The sequence below is a fragment of the Phaenicophaeus curvirostris genome, chromosome 16 (genome assembly GCF_032191515.1).
Source record: "Phaenicophaeus curvirostris isolate KB17595 chromosome 16, BPBGC_Pcur_1.0, whole genome shotgun sequence".
Classification (NCBI taxonomy): Eukaryota; Metazoa; Chordata; class Aves; order Cuculiformes; family Cuculidae; genus Phaenicophaeus; species Phaenicophaeus curvirostris.
Window position 1 is genome coordinate 15,667,028 of NC_091407.1, and position 14,084 is coordinate 15,681,111.

At 52.0% G+C, this 14,084-nt stretch overlaps 1 protein-coding gene across 3 annotated transcripts in view; it reads right to left on the reverse strand.

The window, feature by feature from the left end:
* The window catches only part of LOC138727544 (ankyrin repeat and fibronectin type-III domain-containing protein 1-like), a 271,747-nt gene that overhangs the window by 80,208 nt on the left and 177,455 nt on the right, over window positions 1-14,084 (reverse strand). For 2 of the 3 annotated variants that reach the window (XM_069870035.1, XM_069870034.1), the window contains one exon: window positions 7,926-7,966. In XM_069870035.1, the coding sequence (XP_069726136.1) occupies window positions 7,926-7,966 (41 nt within the window). Of the gene's footprint in view, window positions 1-7,906; window positions 7,967-14,084 lie in introns of all 3 variants that reach the window. The other variant, XM_069870036.1, reaches the window with a different exon arrangement.

Sequence of the window (14,084 nt, forward strand, 5' to 3'; positions counted from 1 at the left end):
TGCTTTGGTTTAAAGAAAGGGGCTGGGGGGATAGGAGAAAAAAGCCCTTCAAGTTTCTATGACAACCGGCACAGTAAGAGCCTACATTGCACCCTCACTTAACACATTAAAAGCTGCACAGAAACAACAGAAACTGAAACTTTGTTCTAGCACCAGGTCTGGGAAGGCTGTTACCAACTGGAGAGCAAGCACGCTGCAAGGGTGTCGCCCAGTGGCACCCTGGCACCCAGAGCAGCACGGGTTCAATCAACCCAAATAACTCCTCCTGGGCTCATGGGGCTGCTGAAACCAAGCAGTTACTTGCCTTAACCTCCCTCAGACCAAGATCTGGGTACCGGATTCCACCCAGGGCATCTCTGTCCTCACACATCTGGGTGCAGAGCAACCCACCACAGTACTCCAGCCCCATCAGGTGCAGGGGCTCAGGGTGAGCACCACACAACAAGCAATAAATAGGAAACAAATAAGAGTTCATTCATACTTAACAAACTCTGGTCTTCAGCAGGACCCATCCAGGGTCCGCATTGCCTGGTGCAGCTCTCCCAGGCTGCCTGGAGAACAAGGCAGCAGCAGTACAGCTGGACCCTTAGCATGGAGTCCCCCTTGCTTCCATGCACAAGCATTGGCACCAGCCTTCCCAGCTTCAAAAGCCAAGAGTGATACTAGCCTGAGCTGTCTGCCCAGACAGGGTTGTTGGCAGGGCTGTTGCCACCTCGATCTCTGAACTTCAAACCCCTCTGCCAGCACTGCTCCCATCAGGGCAGTGTCCCACGATCTCCAGAGCCACAGAGCTACAAGAAGCTGAAGCCTGTGCTCCCAGCAGCACAACAAATGTTCTCTGGGGGACAAAACCAATACCAAGAGGCTGGAGACACAGACTGTCCTCCTGCCCCATCGCAAGGCCCTGAAGTGGCCTACTTGCACCCCTCGGGGAGCTGCCAGGGCTGGAGGGACAGCACAGCACAGCCTGGCCACCACAGCACCCATCGCCCTCCAGAGAGCTTCAGCACAAGGAGAAGCATCAAACCCTCCCGGGCAGAATCCCCTTCCCAGAGCATCCAAGTCTCCAGATGCCTTTGTGGGCTCAGGGCACTACTGGGAGACCCAGGGCCACCTCAGCGCACCACAAGGCAAGGGCCATCTTTCCAAGACCAGAAGGAAAGTTGCAGAGATGTTCAGAGGCTGGAGCATCAGCTTGTCTCCTGCACCCACTGCAAATGTCCAAGCTAACCCTCTGTCACACCATGAGCTACATTCCACCCCTCACACCCAGTTGTGCTAACCCTCCACCTCCCATCTGTTCTGGGTCAGCTCTGCTCTCCATACCCACACTAGTAGTTGCTGAACCATGATGTTTCTCCAAAGCACCTCTCCAGGTTTCCCTTCCTTTCCCAGCACTCTGAGAGGCTCAAAGCCCCTCCACCTGCTTGAAACTCAGGCTCTGAATCCACTGGACAAACTCCAGGGGACATATGTTTTAAGCTTGCTCTAAAATTTTGATGGCTCATCCCGCGCTGCTGGGATACCCTGGCCAGTGTCACAATTTTCTTTACATAATGATGTTGTAAGTGGAGGAATTAACTCCCTGATTCTGCAGAAAAGTGGCTTAGCCAGGCTTTGGGGTTCAAGCTCAGAGCTTATCTCATGGTTCCTTCTGGACGGCCCCACTCCCCTTCAGCTGCCAACCTTCACCCAAGGGGCACCCCCTCCACAGACCCCAACCCCTCTCTTGTACTCTGTCATCCTGCTGCTACCAGAGATGCTGGGGACAGAGCTTTATCCTTTCCTACAACCGAAGCTGGCAGAAGTGTTCTCCAAGCCTGTGAAGGTAGTTTGGGGGCAGTTTCTTACAGCACTGAGTATCATAGAATTATAGAATGGGTTGGGTTGGAAGGGAACTCAAAGCCCATCCAGTCCCACCCCTGCTACGGGCAGCGACACCTCCCACTGGATCAGGAGACTCAAAGCCCCATCCAACCTGGTCTTCAACACCTCCAGGGATGGGGCAGCCACCACTGCCCTGGGCAACCCACCCTCATAGTGAAGAATTTCTTCCCAACGTCTAATGTAAACCTTCCCTCTTCCAATTTAAAGCCCTTAAAAGCATCCCATGGCTTCAGGACAGAAACATAGCATTGGCATTGCTTCCCCTACCCCACCACCCCCCTTGGATCATCTGCATTGCCTTTCCTTCCCTCCTCTCCCTGCACATCCTCCTCCCATTGCTTGGAACTCTGCAGGTGAACCAGAGCTACTTGTAGAGCATCCCAGCTGAATGACTTTCAGCCACTGCAAAAGAAGCCAAATGTAGCAAATATGGGGGTTATTATCATTACTAGAGTTAAGGAGGCAAGGAAATGAACACCCATCTTAAGCACACATCTAGCTTATTACAATGGCCCTTAAGGCTTCCAAGACATAAATACTGATTTCTAGATCCTTAAAACCACCCCGGTTTTATGAGATAATGATTCAGCTGCGATAAACTCTCTCTCATCTAAGTGCTGGCATGGAAAGGTTTCAGTCGAAGTGTTCTGCTTTAAGAGTAGGGTGACAACAAATTAGTGCAGAGACATCTTGGCGTAAGGAAGACTGCAAGGCAAAACAAACATGAGCTGCTGCTTTATGTAAGGTGGTTTCAAAGGTTCCTTGTGTGTTTACACGTCTGAGGCTTAAGCACCAAAGGCGGGCAGCAGTCTTTAATCTGGAATGGAGACAGAGCCTGTATAAAAGGGCTGTGGGGCTCTGCAGGAGCAAGAATGGCTCTGAGCCATCAGGTCTCTACAGCACGGCCACCTCATCCCGAGGGACTGAGCAAGAAGATCAATGGAGAGTATTTTGTGTCGCTCCAGCAGTGGCTCTCTTGACACCTCAAAGTGCCTGGCAAATATTAACCACTCCCGAGTGACAACTCTCTTGACAGAGAAGCATTGCTCTCGGCAGAGACAGCCCGAGGAGAGAGCGCAGGCAGCTCCAGCAGCAAATCAGTGACACTTTAATTAAACACAGGTATTTCAGCCTACATTTCCTTGTGGGAGGTGGGGGAGCTATGATTGTTATTACTACCAAAACTTCTTTCTGGGTTCAAAGAAACTGAGTTCCAGTCGGTGCCTGACACTGAAGAGGAAACATAAGCCACTGGGAATTAGCAAGCGCACCAGCCTTTCTTGGTTCCTGTCAAGACACCTCCAACCAGCACTGCCAGGAGAGTTATTAAGCAAAAACTCCTGTCCCAGGAGAGCCTATTTCTGTCTTTGAGCATGGTGTCCCTGGCTCTTCAGCCAGCAGGTCCTTGCTTGGGTAACTGCCTTGACAAAACAGTCCAGGGCCTCATCAGAAACTCAGAAGGACCTTTGGAAGCCCAAATACACTCATAACATTGCAGCTGTTGTGATGAAATTGGGGTGACAAAGACATGATCAGCTCTGGAGCTGGACTCAAGCCCTCGAGGTGTTTCTGCCCCTCTCCCTAGGAATGCTGGGCAGATCCCTACCGGAGCAGGGCTGCAGGAGGGCTTGTGATGGGGAGGTGTGTGCTCAAACCGGATCAGATGAGAATTAGTAGGTGGGGATATATCACTGTGACATCTAAACAACCTGCTTTGTTGTGCCAGGATGGGAGCAGCCAGTGTAGGTGGAGAAATCCATGCAGATGTTGTCTCACTGCTGGATTCGAGGCCATTCCCAATGCACCGGGCTCTTCTCTCAGGAATTTCAGCTATGGGAAGTCTCTTTATACCTAAGGTGATCTCCAGTCCATCCAGATCTCAGGTGACATAGAGACTGATGCTTCAGCTCTCTTGACTGAAGCAGCATCCTTGCATTTAACATGGAAAGAGGGAATGCTACCTTATAGACACACAAGAAGCCAGGAGTCACAACTTCTGTAGGAACATCTGTAATCCAGCTCACTGAAACTCTTGGAAATGGAAGTGCCAGAAGAGGCAGCAAGATCGTTTCAGCTGTAGTGGCTCCATCCCTGGCCCCTCTGACTTCTCCCAGTGGAAGATCACCTTCACTACCCTTTCCTGTGTCCTTCTCACATGACATTTGGAGCAAGTCAGGAGATCTGCACCTTAAAACTTCTTGGGTGGACTGGACCAAGGCAGAGAGCCTAAGGTAAAGGCCATCAAAGGCTGGTGGGTAAAGGTAGATACCTCTCCATAGCCTTGGTGAGCATGGGACTATTCCAAACATCCTACTGCTGGCTGAGATAGACCAATGGTAACCATGGGGTGAGGGATCATAATGACACTATTTCCATGTCTGAAGGGAAGAGGCAACAAAGGAAAGAAAGGAGTTACTCAGGGTGACACAAGGAAACTCATCTGATGGAATACCCAATGTCCAGGGAAGAGGACACCCAATCAGAGAAAGCTTCTGAACATGGCAGGAATGGAGTAAGATTAGTTCTCAGGACAAGCCATGATAAAACCCACTGCTCAGATTTCTGGCATGTGTGTCTTTCCTTTTTCTTTTTCTACAACCTGCACCTGCTGTAAGAGCCCAAACCCAGCAACCCGACAGCAGGGAGCTCTGACCTGACTCCTGCAGTGTTGGGGGTTTGGGTGTTGGGGTGAAATGTTGCCTCTGATGTGCAGAAAAGCAGAGTTTGCTCTGCCATATGGGGGCTGGAGGGCCAGCCACCTACTGCCAGACCTCTCTCAGGTCAACATGCTCACTGCAAAGATGTGTTCATGAACCACCACGTCTCAGCTCAGCTCCAGGAACCAACTGTTTCCCATGCTCAGTCTGCTCACTGCTGCCTTGGCCAGGGGTCGGGGAACATGTCTGCAGAGCTGCTGCAAAAGAGCTGAGCTCTCCTGAGCCCTCAGCAGGTCCACTAGATGTCTGGCAGCTGCTGGAGATCTTCCTCTGCTGAGGAAGAGGAGGTCCAGTCCTGTCAAAGGCTGAAAGCCTCCATGAGGTGCCTGGCCCAGCCTTGCAAACAAGCTGTGTTAGTGACAGCAGCTCTGCCTGTAATGATAACGGTGCCAGCAGCAGCCAGCAGATAAAAAAGAGGCAGTTTTCATAGAATCATTGAATCACCAGGTTGGAAAAGACCCACCGGATCATCGAGTCCAACCATTCCCATCAGGCAACTCTACTGGTCACAACCCCAAAAAAGTCACTGAGGAATGCAAATAGGATGGGCATTAACCAACGCCATCATATTATGATTAACGAAGTCAGAGCTGATATTACAAGCCGCTTGGCCAAACCACGGTGTCCCATAGGCTCATGGCACAGAGAAGCAAGACAGTACCAGTAAGACAACCTGAATCTATGAGGCCTTCTGTGCTAGCACCCACTACTCTGACTCAGCAGCTCTGCCACTCCAGTGAGGTGGGAAGCTGATGTTGCCCCTCTTCAGGCAGAAGAACATCCCTCATTGCTCCGATGAGGTGAGCTGAAGAAGTAGCACTATAATTGTTGCTACCAAAATCACTCCGCAGGAGAAGTGAAGAGTAAGAGCTCTCCACATATTGCATCCAAATCTCTGATTTAAAGCCTTACAAAAGCTTCAGCTGGAAGAGGGACACTAGAGATGCTTCAATCTTTTCGAAGCCTGCTTGTTGGAACCACACACTCCACACAAGCACACAGCAGTGCTGCAATAAGGAGCAACCAAACCTTGAATGACTCTTAGAAGGGGACACAAAAGCACAGTTCTCAGTCCTTTGCCAAATGTGCATTATTTTGTCATTGAATCCACGATGACTCCATAACCTCCTGGGATATCCCTCTGATCTCCCAGAAAGCCCTGTGGAATTAAGCAGCCTGGGAAATGCTCTGGCTGTATTTTCAGAGGTCTGTAGCTGCCAGCAGTCTTGGAAAGACAACGGTCATAAAATCATAGAATCACTTGGTTGGGAAAGACCTTTAAGATCATCGAGTCCAACCGTACCTGTCTACCACTGAACCAGATCCCTAAGCACCTCATTTATCCATCCTTTAAATCCCTCCAGGGATAGAGATTCTAACACCTCCCTGGGCAGCCTCTGCCAGTGCTTGCCAACCCTTTCGGTGAAGAAATGTTTCCTGATGTCCAATCTGAACCTGCCCTGGTGCAACTTGAGGCCATTCCCTCTCATCCTATCACCTGTCACTTGGGAGAAGAGACCAGGACCCACCTCTACAACCTCCTTTCAGGCAGCTATAGACAGTGACGAGGTCTCCCCTCAGCCTCCTCTTCTCCAGGCTAAACATCCCCAGATCCCTCAGCCGCCTCTCATAACCCTTGTTCTCCAACCACTTCACCAGCTCTATTCCCTTCTCTGGACATGCTCCAGCCCCTCAATGTCCTTCTTGTAGTAAGAGGTCAAAAATCAAAGCAAGGATTTGAGGTGTGGCCTCACCAGTGCTGAGTGCATGGGCATGATCATTTCCCTGGTCCTGCTGGCCATGCTCTTTCTGACACAGGCCAAGATGCCAATGTCCTTCTTGGCCACCAGGGCCACTGCTGGCTCATATTCAGCCAGCTGTGACCAGCACCACCAGATCCTTCTCTGCCAGGCACCACCCTGGGTCAAGCAGACATAGGAGCTCACTGAAATCTGACTTTTCGGAATGGTCCTAAGAGACTAGCATTGAGTGTGAGAAACTTTTAGTGGCCTAAAGACAGAGGAGCCAGCAGAGAATTGAAGAACACAACATGCACCCTGTGCTTGTGCTCCTCATCATAGATACCAGGGAGGCAGCTGTGACACAGTCAGCCATCCCTGGAGAGCCTTGGCCATGTCTCCTCTGATACTAAGAATAACTCGGACCAAGGATGTTGCCTCAGCTCTCCCTGCATGCTTGGGAGCTGCTGGGTTCAGCTCTGCAACAAAGAAAGAGGAAGTGCAGAAGTTCAGCAAATTTGGGAGGAGAAAGGTCCTCAACTCAGTTCCTTCTGAATCTTCCAAATCCCTCTCCTCTGACAGTCCTGCCCAGCAGAGCACTGTTTGACAACTTCAAAATCACCTCTGGCTTTTTTTTTTCTGAACAAAAAAACAAACACATAAAGACGTTCCCTGTCCCCAGCAAAGCAGGAGCAACACAAGGTCCTGTAGGCAGCGTGCTCAGCATCACAATACACAGCAGTGTGTGGTCAGGGTCAGAACTCAAGGTCTCAACACAGCTTTTAATAGAGTTTGCCCTTATCCAAATAATCATGGTATAAGTCATATCCTTCCAGCAAAGAGACACCCTTCTTGCCTTGAAGGTGCCATCCTGGATGTAGCAACAGAACTGGTCTGCAAGAGGAAGCTCTGCTTGCCTTTCAACCCGGGTCTCAAGAGGTTGACAGCAATAAGTGCTCTGCTCTCGCTCGCTCGCTTACAAACTGTCGCAGCCAGCTCAGAGCGCTGGCCAAGGGCACACTCTAAGTAACCAACTGCTTCTGTTAGTGGCGTGATTTGCAGGCCCTTTGTTCTTGTTCATGAATATGGTGGCTCCAGAGAGCCTCTTCCTCTCCTCTCACCCCTGCGGCTCATCGTTCTTTACAAAACACAACGGATGGAAGACGACAGGCATCAACGTCAAAGCCTGGGCTGCAGAAGACGTGCTTCATGATCAGCCCGATGTGACACAGAATGAAACCCTTCAGTTCTCCAAGGCGGCTCAGCTGTGCAAACCTGGAGCAGAGGGAGCCAGAGGTGGGAAAGGTCACCCTGCGTGCCCCACTCACCAGCCACCAGATCCCAGCTCTGTCCCTCAGGCTCAGTCAAGCTGTCATGATTCCTTCTGACCTGATTTAATGATTTGCATATGCCTGAAGCCAGAATGACTGACAGCCCTGCCACTGCTGTCCTCGCTTGTGTAATTGCAGCAGCTATTCCTGTACGCTGAAATGTCTAATCTTAGCAAGGCACAGAGCAGCTCGGTAACATGGACTAACCGGGAATTTCCATGCAATTACTCACCACGGCTCCTGGCACTTACTTGGGCTGGTAAAGGTCCTTCTTGTCCGCTGACCCCAGGCTCTGCAAGACACAAGAGACAGATGTATTTCTTTAACCCTTTGCCAAGCAAGTATCACTGATGAAGATGTGTGTTGAGCAAGAAAAGATACGTCTAAGCTTTTTGCTGCACAGTGGGTATGTGTGGGCTGGCTAGACAGTGCAGGCAGTTCAGGACCTCCACCACTGTGGGCAGAGCCCACAGCAGGCAAGGATCATAGAACCATGCAATCATAGAATGGTTTGGGTTGGAAAGGACCTCAAAGCCCATCCAGTTCCAACCCTCCTGCCATGGGCAGGGACACCTCCCACTGGATCTGGGGGCTCAAAGCCCCATCCAACCTGTCCTTGAACACCTCCTACTGGATCTGGGGGCTGAAAGTCCCATCCAACCTGGCCTTGAACACCTCCAGGGAAGGGGCAGCCACCACTGCTCTGGACAACCTGGGCCAGGGCCTCTCCACCCTTACTGTGAAGATTTTCTTCCTAACACCTAATCTGAATTTTGCCCCTTCCAATTTAAAGCCATTACGCCTCATCCTATCACTCTATGCCCTTGTAGGAAGTCCCTCCCCAGCTTTCCTGGAGCCCCTTTCAGTACTGGAAGCTGCTCTAAGGTCTCCCCTAGAGCCTTCTCCAGGCTTTACACACCAGCTCTCTCATCTTGCCTTAGCAGGGATGCTCCAGCCCTCGGATCATCTCTGTGGCCTCCTCTGGACCCATTCCAACAGTTCCATACCCTCTTTATGCTGGGGATTCCAGAGCTGGACACAGTTCTTCAGGTGGAGTCTCACAAAAGAGGAGCAAGAGGGGGAGAATTATCTCCCTCAACCTGCTGGCTAAGCTTCTTTTGGTGGATGGGACTATAAAGAGTCAAAGCAGAGAAGTGGTGATGTGTTACATTCCATCCCATGCAGAAGCATGTCACCTTGTGTCAAGAGGGGACTTATGTCCTCTCAAGCCTGCCCAGCAGGAGAGAGGATGAGGTGCAGCGAGACCAAGCCTGCAGCGAGCCTCTGACAGGGCAGCAGACTGAGCCCAAGACCCACAGGATCACAAAATTCTTCTGCCAAGAAAAAAAAGACATCAAACTCCAAGAACGTGCAAGCTTGAGAGCTGAGACAACCCCATGCACTCTCAGGTTCCCACGCATCAGCATCTTCCTGAGCGCTACCGAGTCTACCGTCAGCACGATCTGATACAAGTCTGACTGTTGAAGTCCCAAGGTCCCCAGGAGCCTCCCCGAAGGGACCCAGGGGTGATGGGCATCCCGCAGACCTTGCGTAGGGTGCAGGGCAGGTGCCTGAACACACTGAGGCCACGCACGCAGCCCCATGCCTCATCCTGCTGTCCAGCAGGGCCAGATACACCCACATCCACCCAAGTTCCTCCCCCTGGCCCAGAGGCCCCTGCCCTGCTCCAAGGCTCAGGATTGTGGTACGTGCCACCCAAGGGATGCAGAGGGGCAGGCTGTGCCAGACAGAGCAGGATGCTCACGGCAGGCGGTATCAGGGCAGACAGACAGACTGACCCACCGAAGTCAGATGTCAGCAAATCAGTCGTACTGCTGGAACCCTCTCCTCCTCCTCCTGCAGATAATCCTTACCCTTGCACCTCACTGGATTGGGGATGGTGGGTTGCAGTGAGAGGTGGCCTTGCCACTCACCCCAGCCCTGTCCTTGTTCCCGTGCGGGCAGCAAGTGTGCGCCAGCGTGCGTGCACGCTCGCGGGAAGCACGCTCAGGCTCTGGGGCTGCTGTTGTAGTTTTGCTCCGTGGTTGCCAGGCAATGGTGAGTGTGAACGCCAAAGCTGCAGGGCCGAATGCTAATCAGGGGCACAGGAGCTCTCCCAGAGCTCTCCTCCAGCACCAACCAAAGCCACTGCGTTCTCCCACACTGTGACTGAAAAGCAAGCAGGGAGAGGGGAGCCCTGGCTTTTAAGTAGGCAGGGACCTGCTGCCACCAAAACATCTCCCTAAAAGGTGCTCTGGCCAAGCCAGTGAGTTCAGGCCATGGTTTGCTGGCTCCTGACCCTCCCCAGAGCACAGAGGCATTGGTCAAACACCAGCATGGGGAGACTGCGACCAAATCTGCAGTGTGGGGTAGGTGGGTCTGGATGCAAGCTGCTCTCTTGCACATCTCCCAGGCACACATCTGAGCTGCAGCCTGCAGTGGAGCTGGGTGTGCACAAGAGGTACCCTTTTTGGTGGGAAGATCTCTCCTGCTCTTGTGCTGATTGTCACATTGGTGTGCAAAAGCCCTGAGTAAGCCCCACTGGCAAGAGATGGCAGCACCTTTTGGGTCTTCTCGCTGCTTCCTCTCCTCTGACAAAACAGCAGCATGAAGCTGTGGCAGAATCCCTGGGATTGGTGGCCACACACCCGAATGAGGTAGTCAAATGCTTGCACAGGCTGCCCAGGAAGGCGGTGAGGTCTCTAGCCTTGGAAACATTCAAAACCCAAGTGGACAGAGTCTTGGGCATCAGGATAACCCAGTGTACATGACTCTGCCTTGAGCAGGGAGTTGGACTGAGTGATCTCCTCAACCACACTGTGCATTCCTGAAGCAACAGAAAAATGAGCACAGCAGTAACTGCAGAGAGTGAATGCTTGGGTGATGGGAACTATCCTTCAAGCCCACAGCAGGTCCAGGAACAACTCCACTCCCTCAGGCACAGCATTCTGGTAAGATATTTCCTTACTTCTTTAAACTTGACACCTAAACCCCAGGGTACCAGTTCCCAGACTATGGATTGGCTGCAACGAGGGTGATGAGCCACGACAAATCCAGTTCCATCTGACATCTGTGCTAGCAGAGATCATTGATATTTAAGAAGAAACCATTTGCCAACAGCTGCCCCATCCCTGGAGGTGCTCAAGGCCAGGCTGGATGGGGCTTTGAGCAACCTGATCCAGTGGGGGGTGTCCCTGCCCAAGGCAGTGAGGTGGAACTAGATGGGCTTTGAGGTCCCTTCCAACCCAAATCATTCAGTGATTCTATAATTAAGGTAGTGATGCCCTAAGAGACCACAGGGCACCTTGGGGCTGGCCTGGCTTTGCGCAGCAGTTCACTATAAGATGTAGCTGTAGTAAACATGAAGTGCCCAAGGTATTTTGCCAAGGGCAGGGACATCACATCCTCTTGGTTCAACTGGCCAGGAGCACTGAGGGACCTCAAAGCAGCACCTGGAAAGACCTCCCCAAGCAGGGGAGCTGGCTGTCCCCACCATCTTGAAGGTATTCATTAGAAATCACTTAGGGAATTGGTGATGAGAGGCTGTGGGCAGCTGTAAGCATGGGTGCTGCCTCCTGAGTGCAGAGCATGAAGGAGCAGCAGCCAAAGCATGTCCCTGGGGCAGCAGCACAGGCTGTGATGGTGCCACCAACCACCACCCATGTCCCACCCCACCATGTATTGTGGTCTCAGACAGCATCCACTGTAGGGCAAGATTATGGAAAAGTGATCAAGGGAAGCATGGGACCTACAAAAGCAGAGTAAAGGGACCCAGCAACCTGGATCCTAGGAAAAACGTCCTGGCACTCAGCCGACCAGAGTTTGAACCAACTCCAGTGGGAGGGGTGGAACAGTGTTTCAAAGGGTTTAACAAAGCCAAATTGACAGAGACCAGTGCAGAGGGATGGTTCCTGGCCTTACAAGAAGCTGAGACTGGCTTTTCTTATTCCAGCTGTGCCCAGGGCCTGAAAGAAGCACAGAGCTCCCAAAAACTGAGCAAAAGGGGACCTGGCATTTTCCCTGCCTCTTGGTAGGAGAGATCAACACCTGCTGAACTGAGATAGGATCCAGAGGCTTTTACAGGTATACAACAAAAAAAAAAATCAAATACCAGCCAAGTGCATGCACTGTTGGTTGTTGATCTGCAGGCTTCTATGAGAGCTGTCTGCCATGCATCAAGGCAGAGCTGGGCTCTCCAGAGGGACCCTGCGGCAGTAAATCATAGAATCATAGAATCACCAGGTTGGAAAAGATCCACTGGATCATCAAGCCCAACCATTCCCATCAATCACTAAATCATGTCCCTCAGCACCTCGTCCACCCGTCCCTTAAACACCTCCAGGGAAGGTGACTCAACCACCTCCCTGGGCAGCCTCTGACAGTGCCCAATGACCCTTTCCCTGAAATACTTTTTCCTAATGTCAAGCCTGAACCTCCCCTGGCAGAGCTTGAGGCCATTCCCTCTCGTCCTGTCCCCTGTCACCTGGGAGAAGAGCCCAGCTCCCTCCTCTCCACAACCTCCTTTCAGGTAGTTGTAGAGAGCAATGAGGTCTCCCCTTAGCTCCTGCAATAAATCCAGGAGCCTCGGAGGCTCCTACAAAGCTCCTGCTGATGCTGAGGATGCTGGGGACACTCCAGTCTTCCTGGGAGGGAGGGAGGGAGCAGAGCATCCCCTGTTTAAAGAGTTCCCCGCGGGCTGTGAGCCCCCCTGCAGCATGACTCAGCCTCCGGCGGGACCCGCTGCGCTGCTCCTCACTTGCTCATTTCATTGATGACTCAGGGTTTAGGAAGCACAGTTGAAATCCCTTAATGAAATAATGGAGAGAGTCATTTTTATCTGTGTGGATTTTTAAAACAAATACTTCAAGGGAGGCTTGAACCCATCTCCACCCTTTTCTCCTGACAGACGGAGGTGAATGGCAGCACGGGGGCCATCTGGAGGGGCAGGAGCAGCCCCTGCCACCCCAGCACGTGGTGCTGGGCAAGGTAGTGACCACAAAGCAGCCAGGTTCCAGCCTCCATCTCTCCAACAGTCACAGTCCTGCTGCTGACAGGGCCAGGGGAGGAAGGTGGGACACAAGGATGACCCAGATCCCTGCTGGGTTGAGGCCTGCCCTTTGGAATGAGGCCATGCTCTCTGTCTTAATCATAGAGTGATAGACTGGTTTGGGTTGGAAGGGTCCTCAAAGCCCATCCAGTTCCAACCCCATATTGTGGGCAGGGACACCTCTCACTGGATCAGGGGCTCCAAGCCCCATCCAACCTGGCCTTGAACACCTCCAGGCATGGGGCAGCCACCACTGCTCTGGGCAACCTGGGCCAGGGCCTCCCCACCCTCACAGCAAAATATTTTTTCCTAAGATCTCATCTCTACCTCTCCTCTATCAGCTGAAAACGATACCCCTTATCTCATCCCTGCAACCCCTGATCACGAGCCTTTCCCCAGCCTTCCTGGAGCCCCTTTCAGCACTAGAAGCTGCTCTAAGGTCTCTTCGCAGCCTTCTCTTCTCCAGGCTGAACAACCCAAACTCTCTCAGCCTGCCCTCATAGCAGAGGTGCTCCAGCCCTCGGATCACCTCCAAGGCCTCCTCTGGACTGCTTCAAACAATTCCATATCCTTTTCATGTTGAGGACTCCAGAACTAGACAACAAGGCTCCAGGTGGGGTCTCAGAGCAGAGCAGAGGGGCTCGCCCTGCTGGTCCCACTGCTGTGGATGCAGCCCAGGACACGGTTGGTTTCTGGGCTGTGAGTGCCCATTGCTGGCTCACGTTGAGCTTCTCCTCCCCCAGCACCACAAGTCTTTCTCCTCAAGGCTGCTCCCAATCCATTCTCTGACCAGCCTGTAGTTGTGCTTGGGATTGTCCCAACCTCTTTCCTCTGCTGAGGAAACAACTGCCCTAACAGGGGCAGGAGCAGAAGCGGCCACTGACACCAAGCTCATGGCTCTTGGGTGCCAGGATGCAGCCTGCCAAGGAGCAGGGATTGCCTACCAACATGATGAAGAAAGTGCTGTAACGAGGTCATTGCACCAGCCCATCCAAGAACACCAGAGCCCTGCCCTGCTGTAATGGAAGGGCCCCTCTGTCTGATGCTCAGGGCCCTCTGCCCTTGCAGAAAAGTGGAACGTCAACATGGAAAGCACATCACCACAGGAATGGAATGGAATGGAATGGAATGGAATGGAATGGAATGGAATGGAATAGAATAGAATAGAATAGAATAGAATAGAATAGAATAGAATAGAATAGAATAGAATAGAATAGAATAGAATAGAATAGAATAGAATAGAATAGAATAGAATAGAAGCACCAGGTTGGAAAAGACCCACCGGATCATCGAGTCCAACCATTCCCATCAATCACTAAACCATGTCCCTCAGCACCTCGTCCACCCGTCCCTTAAACCCCTT